Source organism: Polyodon spathula, chromosome 5 (assembly GCF_017654505.1).
Source record: "Polyodon spathula isolate WHYD16114869_AA chromosome 5, ASM1765450v1, whole genome shotgun sequence".
Classification (NCBI taxonomy): domain Eukaryota; kingdom Metazoa; phylum Chordata; class Actinopteri; order Acipenseriformes; family Polyodontidae; genus Polyodon; species Polyodon spathula.
The window spans coordinates 26,990,964-27,008,436 of record NC_054538.1 but is presented as its reverse complement, the minus strand read 5'-3'; the positions used below and the strand labels follow the sequence as shown (position 1 = coordinate 27,008,436).

At 37.6% G+C, this 17,473-nt stretch overlaps 1 protein-coding gene across 1 annotated transcript in view; it reads left to right on the top strand.

The window, feature by feature from the left end:
* Positions 1 to 17,473, top strand: part of LOC121315774 (lysophosphatidylserine lipase ABHD12-like) — a 46,463-nt gene that overhangs the window by 12,985 nt on the left and 16,005 nt on the right. Inside the window, exons 2-7 of the mRNA XM_041250162.1 lie at positions 6,686 to 6,807; positions 13,994 to 14,099; positions 14,554 to 14,673; positions 15,141 to 15,171; positions 15,883 to 15,928; positions 16,426 to 16,555. Of these exons, the coding sequence (XP_041106096.1) occupies positions 6,686 to 6,807; positions 13,994 to 14,099; positions 14,554 to 14,673; positions 15,141 to 15,171; positions 15,883 to 15,928; positions 16,426 to 16,555 (555 nt within the window). The remainder of the gene's footprint in view (positions 1 to 6,685; positions 6,808 to 13,993; positions 14,100 to 14,553; positions 14,674 to 15,140; positions 15,172 to 15,882; positions 15,929 to 16,425; positions 16,556 to 17,473) is intronic.

Here is a 17,473-nt window from a genome sequence, read left to right as displayed (position 1 = left end):
TCCCTCTGTTGTGAAATGCATTTCAAAGCAAAGACTCAACCATGAGCATCAAGGAGCTTTCAAAAGAACTCTAGGACAAAGTTGTTGAAAGGCACAGATCAGGGGATGGGTATAAAAAAATATCAAAGGCCTTGAATATTTTGTAAGGAAAAATGATTAAATATTGCTAAATCAAGGTGTGCAGAGTTGGTGGAGACCTAGCCCAACAGATTGACAGCTGTAATTGCTGCCAAAGGTGCTTCCACCAAGTATTAACTCAGGAGGGTGGAGACTTCTCCAATTATTATCTTTTCAGTTTTGTGTATTTAATATATCATTTTTTTCACAATAAAAACTTTTTTCCCCTTAACAGTATGGAGTATGGTATGCAGGTAAGTGGAAAAAAAACCTAATTTAAATGCATGAAACTCTGAGGCACTGACACAACAAAATGTGAAAAAAGTTCAAGGGGGTGTAGATGTGTAGACTTTATAAGCACTGTATATATAATATATAGCATTGATATTGGTATTCTCTGCCCTGATCGCTATAATGTTTGTTTGTTGTAATGTTTGTCCTGATCGGTATAATGTTTGTTCTTCAAGCTTATACCTTGGTTCTACCCTGTATTTTAACAGTGCTTAACTATAGAGAGGCAACATCTAAAAACAAAACTAGCAAACGGTGCTGCAATAGTTTAATAAAGGGACTCTCTAAAACCAGGTTTTAAACTTCCTTACCTAGAGACTAGTAAGCTTCCCTGTAAGTTACACTGTGGGCGATGTAGTTGATGCCTAATGCATATGTCGGTTAGAACTTAGCTTTTTACGTACATTTTACAATTGTTGTGAAACTTGCTGGTGGGTTCTGCCATTTTTGTATTTTTTACTGTATTTTTTAAATCGGTGGTCACACGGAAGTCCATTTGTGAGTCATTCTGATCTTGTTCCCAGCTTGCTGTGACCTCTGTCAGTGTAGATTCGTTTTCTCTTTCTGATCCTACCACAGTCTGCTTCCTGGGCACCGATTACTGTCTCACGAACTTGGCACTGAAGCATCACCTTGTATTTAGGACACTTCTTAATGCACAGGCTACAGTTTCCAGTAACACGAGAATGATGGGCTGTTAGTGTGTGACCGATGTCAATGGAGTTATAAGTAGGGGTCTACTTAAACTCTGGAGAATTTACATATTTTTCTTGTGGAAGGTTATAGAATAAAGTTAGGATTTTGCAGACCTGTTTTAAACATTAAAGCACTATAAAAGCCTAAAATAGTGGTACTTGCTTCCTTACTAAAATGAAGTGCTGTCATGTATTAAAGGCTAGCATGCAGTTGCTGCCGACATTCTCTATCCCTGTGGTGTGAAGACTTGCCCATACATTTAGACTGCAGGTTCTGAATCCACTAAATTGGTTAGAAGTGTGAGACAAAGCTTTGCCAAGATACAGATTGTGGCAGGCTAGCGAGTGGATAGAGGCCCAGAGACAGTCTGTAGTTCAAAAAAATAACTTTTATTATAAATAAACACAACAATGAAAGGGCACAAGGGCCAAAATAAAAGGATTTAAACACAAAGAAAGCAAGACAAAAAGCAAAAATAACAATTTCCAGGCTGGGCAATGCCTTCACTGGATTCAAACTTTCAAGGACTAGATAGATGCAAACAGACTCCTGCCTCTTTAATCCACATGTTCTGGTCCTGTCCGAGATCTGTTTATTTTAATTCTTATTTACTTATTTTGTTTACTCTTTCTTTTCCTCAGTCAAGGAGTATTGTTGTATCATCATCTTATGATTTATTGAATGTAATTATATATGTATGATCCTTACCTAGGTACTATCCTTACCATACTTAAATATGTTTAACATTTTCCTTTCTGTTCTAAACTAAAGCTGCTAATAAAAATATACTTAACAAAAAAAAGAAAAAAGACAGCATTGGCTGGAAGACTGGTCAGAGAGTGATGTAATCATAGAAACCTATGGGCATCAGAATGGTCTGGTGCATTGTGGGAATTGTCCAGTGGTCTGATTTCTATATGAGATCCAGTAATTCATTGTGATTTATTAGTGTATTACTGTACATAGGCAAGGTTACGTCTGGTTTTATGATACTTTCCAGTTCATGCATATTTAGAGCTAAAAGGCTGCAAAAGAGGTTCTCATTACATACCTGTGATCTCAGCTGACATTTCTAGGCAGAGGTGTGTCTAACTGATTTGCACTGGAATTTCTGAGTTCAACAGCCGCTTTGAAAGTCATTTGCTCAGTTTGTGACCTTCCTTTTAAATTGGATGAATCAGGTTCTGACATTCATGTCAGATAAGGGTTTCAGAGAGCTTTCTGGCTATAAAAAAACTGTTTGAGAAGCTGGTGTAACTGGATCAAAACTGAATTTTTGTGCTTTATTGGCATAGTGTCTTGCCTGTGATTTTGGAAGATTTTTTTGTTTGTTTGTACAACTGTATCCGTTTGATCAGTCTGAGGAAGCACAGTAAGATGGACCATTTTGTTAAGACAAAAATGAGGTAGGGAGAGTATGTGTTCATACCAACTATAAAACATAATTCGTCATTGAAGAACAATTTGGTAAACTACAGTAAATTAGTTTGTGCTGTAGGTCTTGTTTGTCACTATTGCGATATGCTATGTACCATGTAAAGGAAGTATCGTGCTTCATCAATACACGATGGATATACCCCTAGTTAATGTAGGAGTCAATAAATCTCCTTTATAATTGAAATAAATCCGTTGCCTGATTTGGCTGAGCCAATTTTTATTTGAAAGCCAATTTACATGAAATCACTCCTGGGTTTGTTATGATCTTTTCAGCCACATGTTGCAGACGTACAGGTCAGGTCAGGGCATGGTAAGAACAACAAGTACTACATTTTGCTGTATTGACATAACGTTGACATATGCATTCTTGCTTTGCAACTACAGGATAAAAAGTAGATTTGTTAAGTTCAATAACAGATGTTTTTATTGGAACACGTTCTTTGCATCAGTAGATACCAGCACTTATCTAGTTTTATTTGATTAAAATGTGTTTGCCTGGAAAGACAGTGGGAGTCACTGGCTGGAATGTTACTTGCAGTCACCTCTTGCAAACTTCAGTTATGCAGATTAAAAGCACAGTCTGTTGTATGATTGTTCATATTTATAAACACATCAATGTAAAAACACGGGGATTGCATTTCAGAATAATAAGGTTTTCTATTGTCCTGATTGTTTGATGCAGACTTGCTTGGAAATGTGTGAATGTAACTCTTGAAACCTCCACAGTAGTCATACTGCTGGGCTACAACTGTCTGTCCAGGGTAATTGTAGTTGAAGGAAGCTTGTTTACAGTAGCATTTCTGCTTTGTTGTTTTTTGTTTGATATTCAAAAGCAGTTTCCTGTGACCGATATAACTAATGTTTAGGAGGCAGCATGGCCCAGTGGTTAAAGTCCAGGTCTTGTAACCACAGGGTTACCAGTTCAAATTCCAACTCTGCCTTTGACTCACTGTGTGACCCTGAGCAAGTCACTTAACCTCCTTGTGCTCCATCCAGCTGATGAGATGTTAAATCAGTGTCCTATTGTAAGTGACTCTGCATATAATGCACAGTTCACAGCCTACCTCTGTAGAGCGCTTTGTGATGGTGGTCCACTATGAAAGGTGCTATTAAAAAATAAAGGTGTTATTACAGTACCCAGTAAAACATTTCAGTGCCAACCTGTAACCTCTATCCATATCAGTGATGGAGATAATTATTTATTTCTTTTTAATCAGATTTTACTAGTGGTCATTGTTAAAGAAGTATTGCACAAACCCACTTGAGATTCAGACTTCATATGTTACATTTTAATGAATCCCTTTTTTCAGATTATGAATGGATTTCAGATATTCTTTGAAATATTGCTTGAAATTTATTTTGTGATTATATGATAAGGGTAATTGTTCAGTAAAAAGTTAGTATTTTGCAGGTGTATAAATTATTTCCTGTAATTTTCAAAACCAAATCCAGACTTTTTTTTCTACAGAAATAGAGTTTGAAATGAGGGGTGACTAGGATTTGAGGATGAATTGGATGCAGGGTTCGTAAATAATGTCTGTTGAAACTTTAGCCTAAAAGCTTTCAGAACAAATCCTCAAGTGCTGACCCCAACAAGCTAGACAACAAGCATGAAGTAAAATTAAGATCTGAGGAAACATGTACATGCACACCCTTTTTATAATTTGTTTTGGATTTGGTTAGCTGTGCTCTCCGCTGGGTCATTTGACTGTCTAGGTTGTTTCCGTGTTCTTCATTAAAGCCCTTCTTTATCTGCAGCATCTGTTCTATTGACGCCATATTTGTATTATTGCTGGTAATTAACATTGTGAAAGGAAAAAAAAAACTTCTAGATATAGATATGACTTAGATATGTGGTGCATCTCATTTGACAGAGGTTGCACATATTGGGTAGACTGCAGGAGAAGTGACATTTAAACACTGACTGACCCCTTTTAGACTTGAATGCAAACCTACTCTGATGATGCATGTTGTCCTCTTTACGTGCTTAAATATTTGAAAAGCAGCCTCTTTACACAAGATCTGGTTACATTCTGAGCAGTGACGGGAATTCATGGCAGGGGAGCAGAAAGCTAGAATGGCTATATTTTATAATGTATAATGGAGTATAGTCTAATATGCCATTAATAATAATAATAATAATAATAATAATAATAATAATAATAATATCATCTATTTTATATAGCGCCTTTCATAGTGGACCACTATCACAAAGTGCTTTACAGAGGTAGGCTGTGAACTGTGGTTTATATGCAGAGTCATTTACAATAGGACATTGATTTAACATCTCATCTGCAAGATGGAGCACAAGGAGGTTAATTGACTTGCTCAGGATCACACATTGAGTCAGTGGCTGAGGTGGGATTTGAACCGGTGACCTTCTGGTTACAAGCCCCAGACTTTTAACCACTGGCTCACACACATTATGTGTATATGTAAGAAACTAATTAGCGAACAGACATATTTATATTAATCTGATTTTGAAAATAATTAGTCCAACATGAAGCCACAAACTGAACTGAAACTAAAGTTTTAAACTATGAACTGTTGAACAAGCACACTTAAAACTTTCACAAATCCAACTGGTGAATCAACTTTCTGGAGAGCATGTAGATCCAGTTACATCTAGGGTGTGTATTTGAAGTATGTTGAATGTGTTTGTTTTGATTAAACTTTATCATGAAACCTGGTAATTATGGAGGCTGGTCTTTGTCATTTAATATGATAACTCAATGTATTGTGTGAGTAAACAGTGCTGATCAGAATGCAAGTTGGATGTCAGTCATACACAAACGACCTTATTGGCATAATTCTCCTAAAAGGAACTGGGGGATTCCTTTTCCAATAACAAGTCAGAAGACTTACAGCACTTGATCGCTGCATGTCTTTCTGTTTCGCTATATCAAGCTAGACAACAACCCCGTACTTTTGGTCCATATTAGATGATAGTGCCTAGAAGGTGGATCATAACTTATGATTGTCACAACTTGCGTCCTTCCACTCAGGTCGTTTAATGCAGCTGATCAGATATGAAGAGCAAATAAAAAGTTATTCCGTTAAGTGGCACAGCCACTGAAAACATGATATCTAGTAATTGTGCAATATCATGAACAGATATGTTCCTCTAAAAGGTGAGTGATTTATCATGGTACTTTTGTCCAGCTTAAGGTTTTGTCTGCATGTTTTACATATTTATGAGCTGTGATAAATGGCACAGCTGAGTACAGTAACTGAACCTGGCTGACCTGCAGCATTTTTTTCCATGTAAATGTTTCTGGTAACCAGATGTTGCTACCTGATCATCTCATTCTATGTTGACTTGTTATGTAAAATGGTTTATCCTGTTTCTCCACAGGTTTGCAAGCACATCTGTCATTAAAAACCGCAAATGAGTTGCCTGAGCAAACATGTGTTTGTGTTTTGCACATCTGCCACAGAACTCAGATAATCATATTGCAAAACCATTGTCAAGCAATCAAAGTGGCATTTGTTGAATTAAAATGGGTGTTGCATTGCGGCAGAGAGAGCATTAAAAGAGGATATACACTCTGGGATCGATAGGACCCATATATTACTTAAGTCTGAAAGAATAGGGAAGCTGTGTAAACTCTTAAGATCTTGAATGGCCAACTTCCCCTGTAGTATTTGCAGAGTTTTGCAAATGTTCTGCTGTCTTTGCTTGGCTGTTGAAAAACTATGGACATTAGAGGAAACAGATCCCTGATTTTAGCTTGATTAACACACAGGCTCACAATATAGTCTTTAGGGATGGAAATAAGTTTTCAATTGCATAGCAGTTTCATCCAATCCTGGTTTTGTTATAAATCTAGTAACACACCTGCGCTTGTAACCTATACACTGGTTAATCAAACTGGAATGGTTAAACCATGCAATTTGAGTTATTTCTACCACTGCTACAGTATATTTTAACTATTAAACATATTTATTATATAAAATGTGTAGGTTTTTTTTTTTTCTTTTCATGACTAAACCTTATGAAGTAACACAATTGTTGTTTATCATGCAGAGTTAACATCCAATGTAATCAAATGTACCTACCCTGGTAGCATCTGGCATTGTGGCTACCTCAGTATAATGTTGGGCAGCTCTTTAATATTTCCCATCTTCTCTTTTTCTCCTTCAGGAAAAGACTGTTCTCTCGCTTAAAGAGGCTTCTCATCTGGGTGATTGGAGTGTACGTAGCCATTCCGTTCATAATAAAACTCTGCCCTGCCATTCAGGCCAAACTGGTCTTTTTAAACTTTGGTGAGTAGGTATATAAACCTCTTCTTTAAAGATACAATTATACCAAGTCACATATATATTTCTTCATATGACTAATAGCAGCAAAGACCTACAGTACTGTATCTTGGAAACTGCATGGTCATATTTGTTTGTGCATGTGTGAATCAACTACTTATTCACACTGTCGCTCAAAATATGTGTCGCAAGTTAAGACCCTAATGGTAATTATTATATCCCTTTCAGCAGGAGGTCATCCAGGATGCATTCCACAACCTCTTTTGTGGTCTTTTTTTTATGGTCTGGAAGCTGTCCTGATCTTGGTAACGTGAGCGCAGCACTGAGCCGCACACTGTTTGAATGTTGTGATTTCATAGTGAGGAAAGAGTTCTGGGCTTGTAGTCGTACCTTACATTTAGGGATGCAATGCAGCTCCTTTAACTCTCTTTGCTGTCAAGGCAGTTGACATTATAGAACATTTTTTATAGTCTTTTCTATTTCTTCTAGTTGCAATTCCAGTTTTAGTGTTCTGTATATTTCTGTTAGGAAACATAAGATTTTTATTTTATAATATCCATAGTTTATACTTAATTCGTTGAAATGTATTCTATTGGATGTGGCAGCTGCACATTTTAATATGGATTTAGTTGCAGAGGTTTTAATTTCGTACTGTGTCTGTATGCTAGTACTCTGTGTCCTTTGGGCTGGTGTTCCTCTGTCTACTGGATCCAATTTATCTACTGGTATCTGATCTGATACTTAATTTTCAGGTAACTGAAGAACATCATTGACATTGGTGTAGTATCAGAATCCCTATTGCTGGTTTTAGCCTGTGACCACTGAACTTGTTTTGCATCTGAAAATCTCTCAACTGATCTCTCTCTTTCTCTCTCTCACTCTCTCTCTCTCTCTCTCTCGCTGTAGGTACATTTTGAATGCTTGTGCACTTTTAATCTTGCACACAAAGACAAATGGTGCAGTTTTTTTCTAATTAAGTGCCATTTGTCATAGATATTGGGTAATATAATCTATATTAGAGTTTTTGTATAAGATCACAATGCAAGCGTGGCAATTTTACAAGATAACTTATTTTAATAATATGAATAGAGTTCAGGTACCTGTAGATAAGAATGGTTGTTTTGGGTGTGCTCATGTTATACTATGTCCTTCCGATCTGGCGTTTTTTATTTAGTTGGTGATTTAAAATAATTTACACTGCAGTGTTGTATTGCATATAAGACCAAACAAACAAAAAAAAGCTTTGTTACATGCTCATACAGTATAGGGACTGTAGTGTATATTTTTGTCCTTTTGAAGTACTAGACAGTACTGCAGTCTACTTCGTGGAACAAAACCCACTCTTAAAGCAATTGCATTGTGTCTCTGTTTATCCCTGGTTTCTGAGATTTAACACTGTTTCATTTAAATGCAAGATGTACTGTTTTGCAAAGAAGGCTGAAGCTATGATTGTGCATTTACCAGCCTTGTTTAGGGTATAAAGCTTCTTTATCATATAAAAAATCTCATTTTTACAAAAAACTGTTTTACCAAGGTTTTCTGTAATAAACCAGAGACTTATTTCAACGTCATATTTTCCCCATTTGTTCTGTCCAAGAGTTGTCAAAAGGCGATAATCAAGTCTGGCATTTTCTTGCATACCTGGATGTATTATATAATATGGCAAAAGAACGATGGTGGGCTGTAATTGTCATTTAGTGAGTCACAGTAGCTGCTTATACTTGTCCTAGGCTGAAAGTCAGAAAGCCAGCCCTGTAATACATCTTATGTTTCTCACAGAAGACATGTAGCGCATTAAGAATATTGCTGTCTGGCACCACTGATGCTGCAGGCTGATAAAACAATGAGGTCAGGACCAAAGGACGAGTGGTTGGATGATCCATTCCTGAAGTGTATGAATCAAACTTTTCACTTGTGTGGAATCCAGTGACTTCTGTAGTTTATTCATATTTATGCTTAGATGCATAAAGAAATAACTGCAGTATTTGTAAATGATGGTCAGAGATCTATTAATGGCCAATGGGTTGTTTTTCTAGGTTTTGAGGGATAATTTTGTGTTATTTATCTCCTACAAACATACACAATTCACAGCCCATTCACAAGTTATAAGTCACAAGTTTTCATAGAATCAAATATCCAAATAAAAACTAATTGATAAAAACAATATTTGAACTGCCAGCTCACACACACAAAGAAGCACTAAATCAGTTCCTTGACTGAAGATTGCTTGACTTACTGTAATTAGTCCTTCGTTGTATAAGAATGGTATATGCTTTTTAGCTCAATCCAAGTCACCCCCATGTTTACCCCATGTTTGTAGGATAATAAATGTCCTTTTGAGACAACTGGCTATTCTTATAGAAAGTGTTGCATGTAGAGTTCAAGCTCAGCTTTCATTCTAGGAGTAAGTACTGTTACCGTATTGCTCTTGCGGATCGTCATTACTTATTCTTTAATATCATTAGACATTGGAGCCACTTTCCCCTTAAATTGATTTGCATACCAAACGTTACTAGAGACTACCAGTCTGTTCTTAACTAAGGAAAATACCAAATAGATCTTCTTAAGGTCAACCAAACAAACTAATTAATTATGCAACAATGATGTCACTTGGCTCCCAGTTAAATCCTTTAATTATTTTGTTCATTTTAACTGGTAGAGAAATACTTTAACACCATAATATTGCAGCTTTGAAACCGGTATTAGCTCCCTAGAGTAATGTCTTCATTTCATGAAACATGTATTTTATTGTATTAAGGTTCTATTCGTGTTTTTTTCATATAAAATGGATGTTGTATGCTGCCCCATTGTCTCTTGGGAATTGTCACAATGAAAGTGACGTGCTTATTCTTACTTAAGACAGTGTACAGTGCAGTGCAATGCGAGATGTTTTGATAAAGCTAGAAAAGTACAGTACGTCTGTCTGATTTATCCACATTATGGTTTAATAATTGAGTGATTGGGGTGCTGTTTTAACAAGCGTTTGCAGATCATTGAGAGAATTCATCTTCAACACAAAATATTACTGTAAACAAATCCCCTAAAGCTTCTTAACTTATTGTGTTTTTACCTATTTATTGCTGTGAAAAAGTAAAAGGCATTATACATTTTGATCTTGACTGTGGACGTGGGCAGCCTGAAAACCATTTCTGACATCAAGCGTCCCATCAGAGTGTGTGTTAGAGGCTTTGTTATCCCCAGCTGGGATGATTATACAATATGTATAAGCTATTGAAGTCTAGACACTAGGAACTAAAGTAGATTGGAGCTACTTTGGGGTCGGTGAAATGCAGACCCCGTTAAGTTCATACATCAGGAAATGGTTAGGAGTTCCATGGTGCCTCAGCAGAGTGGGACTGTATGGTAAAGGGATACTGCAGTTGCCAGTCTCAGCTCTAATCGAGGAGTTTAAGTGCGCCAAGGTTCGATTGGAAATTACATTTGTAGAGTCGCATAACAAATGTGTGATCGATGCAGCACCTGTGTTAAAAACTGGAAGAAAGTGGGTGGCAAAGTAAGCTGTAGAAGATGCAAAGGCTGCCCTTCGTGTCAGTGATATCATGGGGCAAGTACAGCATGGAAGAGGAGGCCTTGGTCTCAGTTCAGCTCCTCCTACATGGCACAAATCAGCCCCAGTTCAACGGAGGAAGCTGGTAGTCAATGAGGTGCAAAACCAGGAGGAGATGAGGTGCATAAAGGCAGTTTCCCAGGCCTTACAGGGAGAATGGACAAGATGGGAGAGTGGAACAATGCAAGATCGGCTGGCAAAGTCTATAGACAGTGGAACGGAGTAGGATCATTTTCTTTGTCAGGTCAACATACAATGATCTCCCATCACCACATAACCTTAAGGAGAGGATCCGTGGTGTCCTTTGTGTTCATCAGCAGCTACATTTAAGGTACATTTTGATAGGATGTAACTTGGTCTTATCCAAGGACGGTTTACTTGGCGTCGAAACACCAAGGATGGAAGGTGCCCACTTGAAGACCCCAGAGAAGTACCCTACTCAACTTAGTCCAGACGGTTGTCATGCTGATGCTAGCGAAGCCGCACTGAGGTTGATCCCTGGAGCCAGCGTTACACTTCAGCCATCAATACCAGGCAGAAGAATATCATCAGATGGAAGGAAAACGCAGATGAATCACTTTAGTTTACAGTAAAAGAAGCTTTGTCTTAGTTGGTGCTTATCTTGGCGAGAGTCAAGTCCAATATCAGCATGAACTTTGGAGACCTACTCTCATGTAATGGAAATCATCTCTCACAGTTCTTGTATGCTTAGAAAAATGTAACTTTATCATGGGCATTGTAAAGCTAGACTTCCATATAAACTGGCTCTTCTTGTCTTTTTTTAAGATTAAAAAATGTACCATAGTCTTCTGAACCTCTGTGGTAAATTATACATCCCCTGCTTTTAAGTATTTATTCATATGCATTAAACTGTGGAGGGGTTTTTGGTAATTTTATACCCTCACATGTTCCTCCAGTAACAGAATCTCATGAGCTTGAACTGCTGAAAAATTCCCTTCACTGTGGTATCAAAGATCTGCCAGTAACTCTTTTTACAGCCTGCTTTGTAGAGCGTAACTAGAATCAAATGACAAGTTACATAATCCAAGGTCTAAAGCACCTTCAAGTTTGGTTGTTTCTCATTTTGTAAGATTAAGATTAATATAATTTTATCCTCTTCAGAAAATTGAGACTGGAGTAGTAAACACTTTGAAAATGTGACCCATTCATGCTTTGTGTATTTTATAGGACATTTTTCCATTTTTCAAATGAATCTGTGTTTGGTTGATATATTCATATGCAGCATTTCTAAAGTAACTGTTAGGGTACATGTTGAAGCCCAGAGCGTGTGCTAATGTGTATAAGGTGTGCTCCAAGCAGTCTCCCAGCTGCATGAAGAAATTCCCAAACAAATAACGCCAGCTGTCCTGGCTGTTGCTCCAGAACCATATTTATTTTCCACCAAATGCAGTTTAATTTTAAAAACAAAATTAAAAATCTCCACAGATCAAACAAACCACATATCCTTTTTGTATATATTTATATATGTTTATATATTATATATATATGATAATATATAATATATAATATATATATATATATATATATATACACATTTAGTTTTATTATAAAATCTACAGTAGACTCTAGTTCATTTTATTAGGTCTCAAAAGTTGTCATAATTGTCAAATACGGTAAATTGGAAAATACTGTGGCTTGCAAAAGTACTGACCCCCCTTGGCATTTTTCCTATTTTGTTGCCTTACAACCTGGAATTAAAATTGTTTTTTTGGGGGGGTTTGTATCATTTGATTTACACAACACGCCTACCACTTTGAAGATGCAAAATATTTTTTATTGTGAAACAAACAAGAAATAAGACAAAAAAACAGAAAACTTGAGCGTGCATAAGTATTCACCCCCCCAAAGTCAATACTTTGTAGAGCCACCTTTTGCAGCAATTACAGCTGCAAGTCTCTTGGGGTATGTATCTATAAGCTTGGCACATCTAGCCACTGGGATTTTTGCCCATTCTTCAAGGCAAAACTGCTCCAGCTCTCAAGTTGGATGGTTCCGCTGGTGTACAGCAATCTTTAAGTCATACCACAGATTCTCAATTGGATTGAGGTCTGGGCTTTGACTAGGCCATTCCAAGACATTTAAATGTTTCCCCTTAAACCACTCGAGTGTTGCTTTAGCAGTATGCTTAGGGTCATTGTCCTGCTGGAAGGTGAACCTCCGTCCCAGTCTCAAATCTCTGGAAGACTGAAACAGGTTTCCCTCAAGAATTTCCCTGTATTTAGCGCCATCCATCATTCCTTCAATTCTGACCAGTTTCCCAGTCCCTGCCGATGAAAAACATCCCCACAGCATGATGCTGCCACCACCATGCTTCACTGTGGGGATGGTGTTCTTGGGGTGATGAGAGGTGTTGGGTTTGCGCCAGACATAGCGTTTTCCTTGATGGCCAAAAAGCTCAATTTTAGTCTCATCTGACCAGAGTACCTTCTTCCATATGTTTGGGGAGTCTCCCACATGCCTTTTGGTGAACACCAAACGTGTTTGCTTATTTTTTTCTTTAAGCAATGGCTTTTTTCTGGCCACTCTTCCATAAAGCCCAGCTCTGTGGAGTGTACGGCTTAAAGTGGTCCTATGGACAGATACTCCAATCTCCGCTGTGGAGCTTTGCAGCTCCTTCAGGGTTATCTTTGGTGTCTTTGTTGCCTCTCTGATTAATGCCCTCCTTGCCTGGTCCGTGAGTTTTGGTGGGCGGCCCTCTATTGCCAGGTTTGCTGTAGTGCCATATTCTTTCCATTTTTTAATATTGGCTTTAATGGTGCTCCGTGGGATGTTCAAAGTTTTGGATATTTTTTTATAACCCAACCCTGATCTGTACTTCTCCACAACTTTGTCCCTGACCTGTTTGGAGAGCTCCTTGGTCTTCATGGTGCCGCTTGCTTGGTGGTGCCCCTTGCTTAGTGGTGTTGCAGACTCTGGGGCCTTTCAGAACAGGTGTATATATACTGAGATCATGTGACAGATCATGTGACACTTAGATTGCACACAGGTGGACTTTATTTAACTAATTATGTGACTTCTGAAGGTAATTGGTTGCACCAGATCTTATTTAGAGGCTTAATAGCAAAGGGGGTGAATACATATGCACGCACCACTTTTCCATTATTTATTTTTTAGAATTTTTTTAAACAAGTTATTTTTTTCATTTCAGTTAACCAATTTGGACTATTTTGTGTATGCCCATTACATGAAATCCAAATAAAAATCAATTTTAATTCCAGGTTGTAAGGCAACAAAATAGGAAAAATGCCAAGGGGGGTCAATACTTTCGCAAGCCACTGTATGTGCTGTATTGTGTTATTGTGACCTTTTCAGGTGTGCGCTCAGTAGCCTAACTCTTTGTCTATGTAGGACATTTTGTGGATAATTTATAGCAACACATACGCATGGATAACTACTATAACATGCTGGCCTTCCTTTTTGGAGGAAAAAGATAGATGGTGTAATCCAGAGAAAGTTGCTGCTGTGAGGAAGTCATCATAACCTTGTGTGTGAAATGGTGCATAATGATGCGTAGAAAGATTATGGGGGTGATAATGCTTTATTTATGTCCTTTGCGAGGAATATGTACATTTATGTTACTTGCATACTTTTGTCTCGTTTCAGTACGTATGCCATACTTTATTGACTTGAAGAAGCCACAGGACCAAGGATTGAACCACACCTGTAACTTCTACTTGCAACCGGAGGAGGGGCTCAATATTGGTGTCTGGTAAGAAGATGAAGATTTGCAAATAGTCTGCATCCTCTATGAGAGTTTTAAATACCTTGACAGTGTTGACTTCACTGACGCACATTTGAGCACCTACAGTATAACTGAAGTAAAGCTGACAATGTGGGATGCTTCCAGGTCTTGCATGTGCTGGTTCTTTCTCATTGGTGCTGGGAAGGGCGCTTACTCCCAGGAGTCATAATTATGAAAATATTTTTCAGCTGCTATCTTCAGAAAAGGGTTCCCAGCAATTTTAAAGGACTAGGGAAGTCAGTCAGTTAGATATATCATGTGTGTTAACATAGGATTAACGCTTCATATTGTAACCATTTATTATGCATGTCACCAGCGTGATTTGTTTTTTTTCCCAGAAACTCGCATTTCTGTTGTAAAGAGGCTGTTTAACCACTTGTGGTGTTTCTTACGCTGCTGATTTCATTGCGGTTTTCTGCAGGCACACTGTCCCTGAGGCTCTACTGAAGGAGGCTCAGGGAAAGGAACAGTCCTGGTTTGAAGGTACCTTGGATTCCAACCACCGTGTTATCTTGTATTTACACGGCAATGCTGGGACCAGGTATGCCGTTCCCTGTGAATTACTGCATTGTATTCTTCTTTGTTGCTGATGCTTGTGTTGAACCTCCAAATGTGCAATGTTTGGATGTTGAGTCTAACGTCAAGTATGTCCACTTTCATTTGAAACAGTTAACATGATAATCTTGGACTAGATAATCTTTAAAGTGAACAAGAAGGAATGACCTGCTAGCTTCCTACTCACACATGCACACAGCTGTTGAAAGTGATTTCCAGTAGGCCAGTTTATTGCAGTCACTGTAGCTCTCCACTAAACTTGTTTAGATTGTAAGATTCATTTTATGCCACTATAGTCTACATTGAAATACAAGAAGCACATGGAAAAAGCTGCATTTTGGATTTGGTGCTGTCCCAGGTTTACACTTTAATATTATAGAGTGATTCATATCAATGCTCATCCTGCACATTTAATTAACTTAATAACTAAATGCACATCCTTTCCTCCTGCAGGGGTGGGGACCATAGAGTGCAGCTATATAAGGTAGGCATCAAACCCAGGGAAAAACTCTGGGGCTTCTTTATTAGTGGAAGGGAATATTTGCAGTCCTAGGTGCTCAGATTCTAATTTTGATACAGATTCCAAGTTCCAGACATCGGTACTGTCTCACTTTCTTTTAATGTCAGCACTGGCTATTGCACCAACACCTTAAATAATCACCAAAAGCCACATTTTCACATTCACAGGAAATAAGAAGACCCTGTGCTTTGGGTGTTTTATTAGGATGTTGCAGCAGGTGCAGCACACGCTGTCTCGAACTTGTAGTTCTCTGTGACCTTTTGACTGGCCTTAGGAAACCTGTTTATGCTATCTTTTTGTGTATGCAGTTTGAATGCTAAATACTGCACTCCCTGTTGGCCTAAAACGTGCTTACTGCTGCTTTTAGTAACTGATATAACATTAAAGTTAAAATTGGATTGTACAGTATAGGCCAGTAGCAATATTTTAAAAGGAAGTTGTGTGTTCAGGTTCACAATTTTAAGATTGTTAACTACATGTTTCATTTACCTGTATATTCCTGTAGCTTGTTTGATTGATTAACCAAATATTATTATTGCTTAGAAATACCGTTTTTAAAAATGTAACTCAGTAGTGTAACCCAATAGATGACTTACCCATGAACAAGTCTATTATTCAATCAGTAAAGAAAGCTGGGAAGTTGACTATTTCTTTTGTTTTTCTTTTGTTTTATAGGTCCTTAGTTCTTTAGGCTACCATGTAGTCACATTCGATTACAGAGGTGAGTAGCAATGCTTTTTCTTTTTTTCATTCATTAGTAAGTAATAGTTCAAATTGATGATGATGATAATAATATTACTGCATTAATAATTTTAAATACTTGCTGAGTAGTTGGGGTCTATTTTGTTGAAGTACATTGTGGTTTATTTTGTCTGAAACAAACACATCTATCATTAAGAACAAAGACGGCGATAGTAATAATGTCAGTAAACATGTTTTTCTTATTCTCTTAACTATACAAATGATAGTTGGAGGTAAGAGATCACTTGATGTCTCAAGTGAGGGGAAGAGCAATGTATTAAAGGCATCTCAAATAGTAAAACTACAGGTTATAGGTTTTCTAAGGTTTATTGAAGAATAATTGATTTGGAATAAACATTGTACAGTTGAACGAGTAACATTATAAGGTTAAAACTACTCCTAATACGACCACTAAATAATGCTGCTGCTACTACAACTGCAACTACTATTAATGCATTCTTGAATTCTGTATCATAGGGTGGGGGGATTCTGACGGAAGCCCCTCAGAAGGTGGTATGACAGCTGATGCAATCTTTATGTATGACTGGGTGAAAAAGAGGAGCAGAAGCCACCCACTTTATATCTGGGGTCACTCACTAGGAACAGGGTGAGTGTAATATTTGCCTGCCCACCTATCTGTGAAAACATCACACTGTGCAAGATTATGGTAACATTTAGTTGGTTCCGTATTGTGTTGTCCACAGTTGTATTGTGTCTTTTTTTACTATTGAAGTGGCTTTGAATAAAAAGTTTTAATTGGCTTTTTTTTAAAAAGCACTATTTGCATACAGTGTTCTTATTAATCAACATGGTGGGGAATAATAGCTTTGTTTCGTGGGGCTAACCCTTATAAAGGTTTTCCATAGTAAAAGTATGACAAAGTGTAATGATGCATGGTAAAGCATAGGTAAGCATTGTAAAGAATTTTAAGGTATGCTAAAGCATATTAGTAAACATGTAAAGCCAGGGTAAATTAAGGTAAATGCACAGTATGACCATGGTAAAAGCATGGAAAGACTGCAGAAATGAGTTTTATAAGAGACCTCTTACATTAAGAGTTCTTTCTTTTGGTGCCCTTTGTACAAGACCATTTGTGTACATGGGCCTTGCATACAAATGCATGAGACGGCACTCTTTAAAACCACTGGTGGTAACCCTGCAACATATAATACAATTTGATGTATTTGCCATATTGTATGAAGGACTACATTTAAAAATCAAGTATTGCATTGAACACTGTAAAAAAAAGATGTCCAGAGTGTTCCTGGGTTTGTCTTGCAACTGTCTGGCTTCTCCTTACATATTCCTAGATCAGAAAATAACAGATGAGCCTCCTGGACTGCTCTTTCTGTGATCGGTATCTTAATAAACATGAATTCATTTTTAGGTGATGAAAAGGTGTGAGTAATTCTTTGAAAGGCAGTGTCATTAATGGCTGAAATATGAAAGGTCAATGCTCTTGAGCAGAGTGGCAGAACCCCTTCAAAATGGAACTTCCCCTTACTTTAGTGCCCCAGTGAGTTCT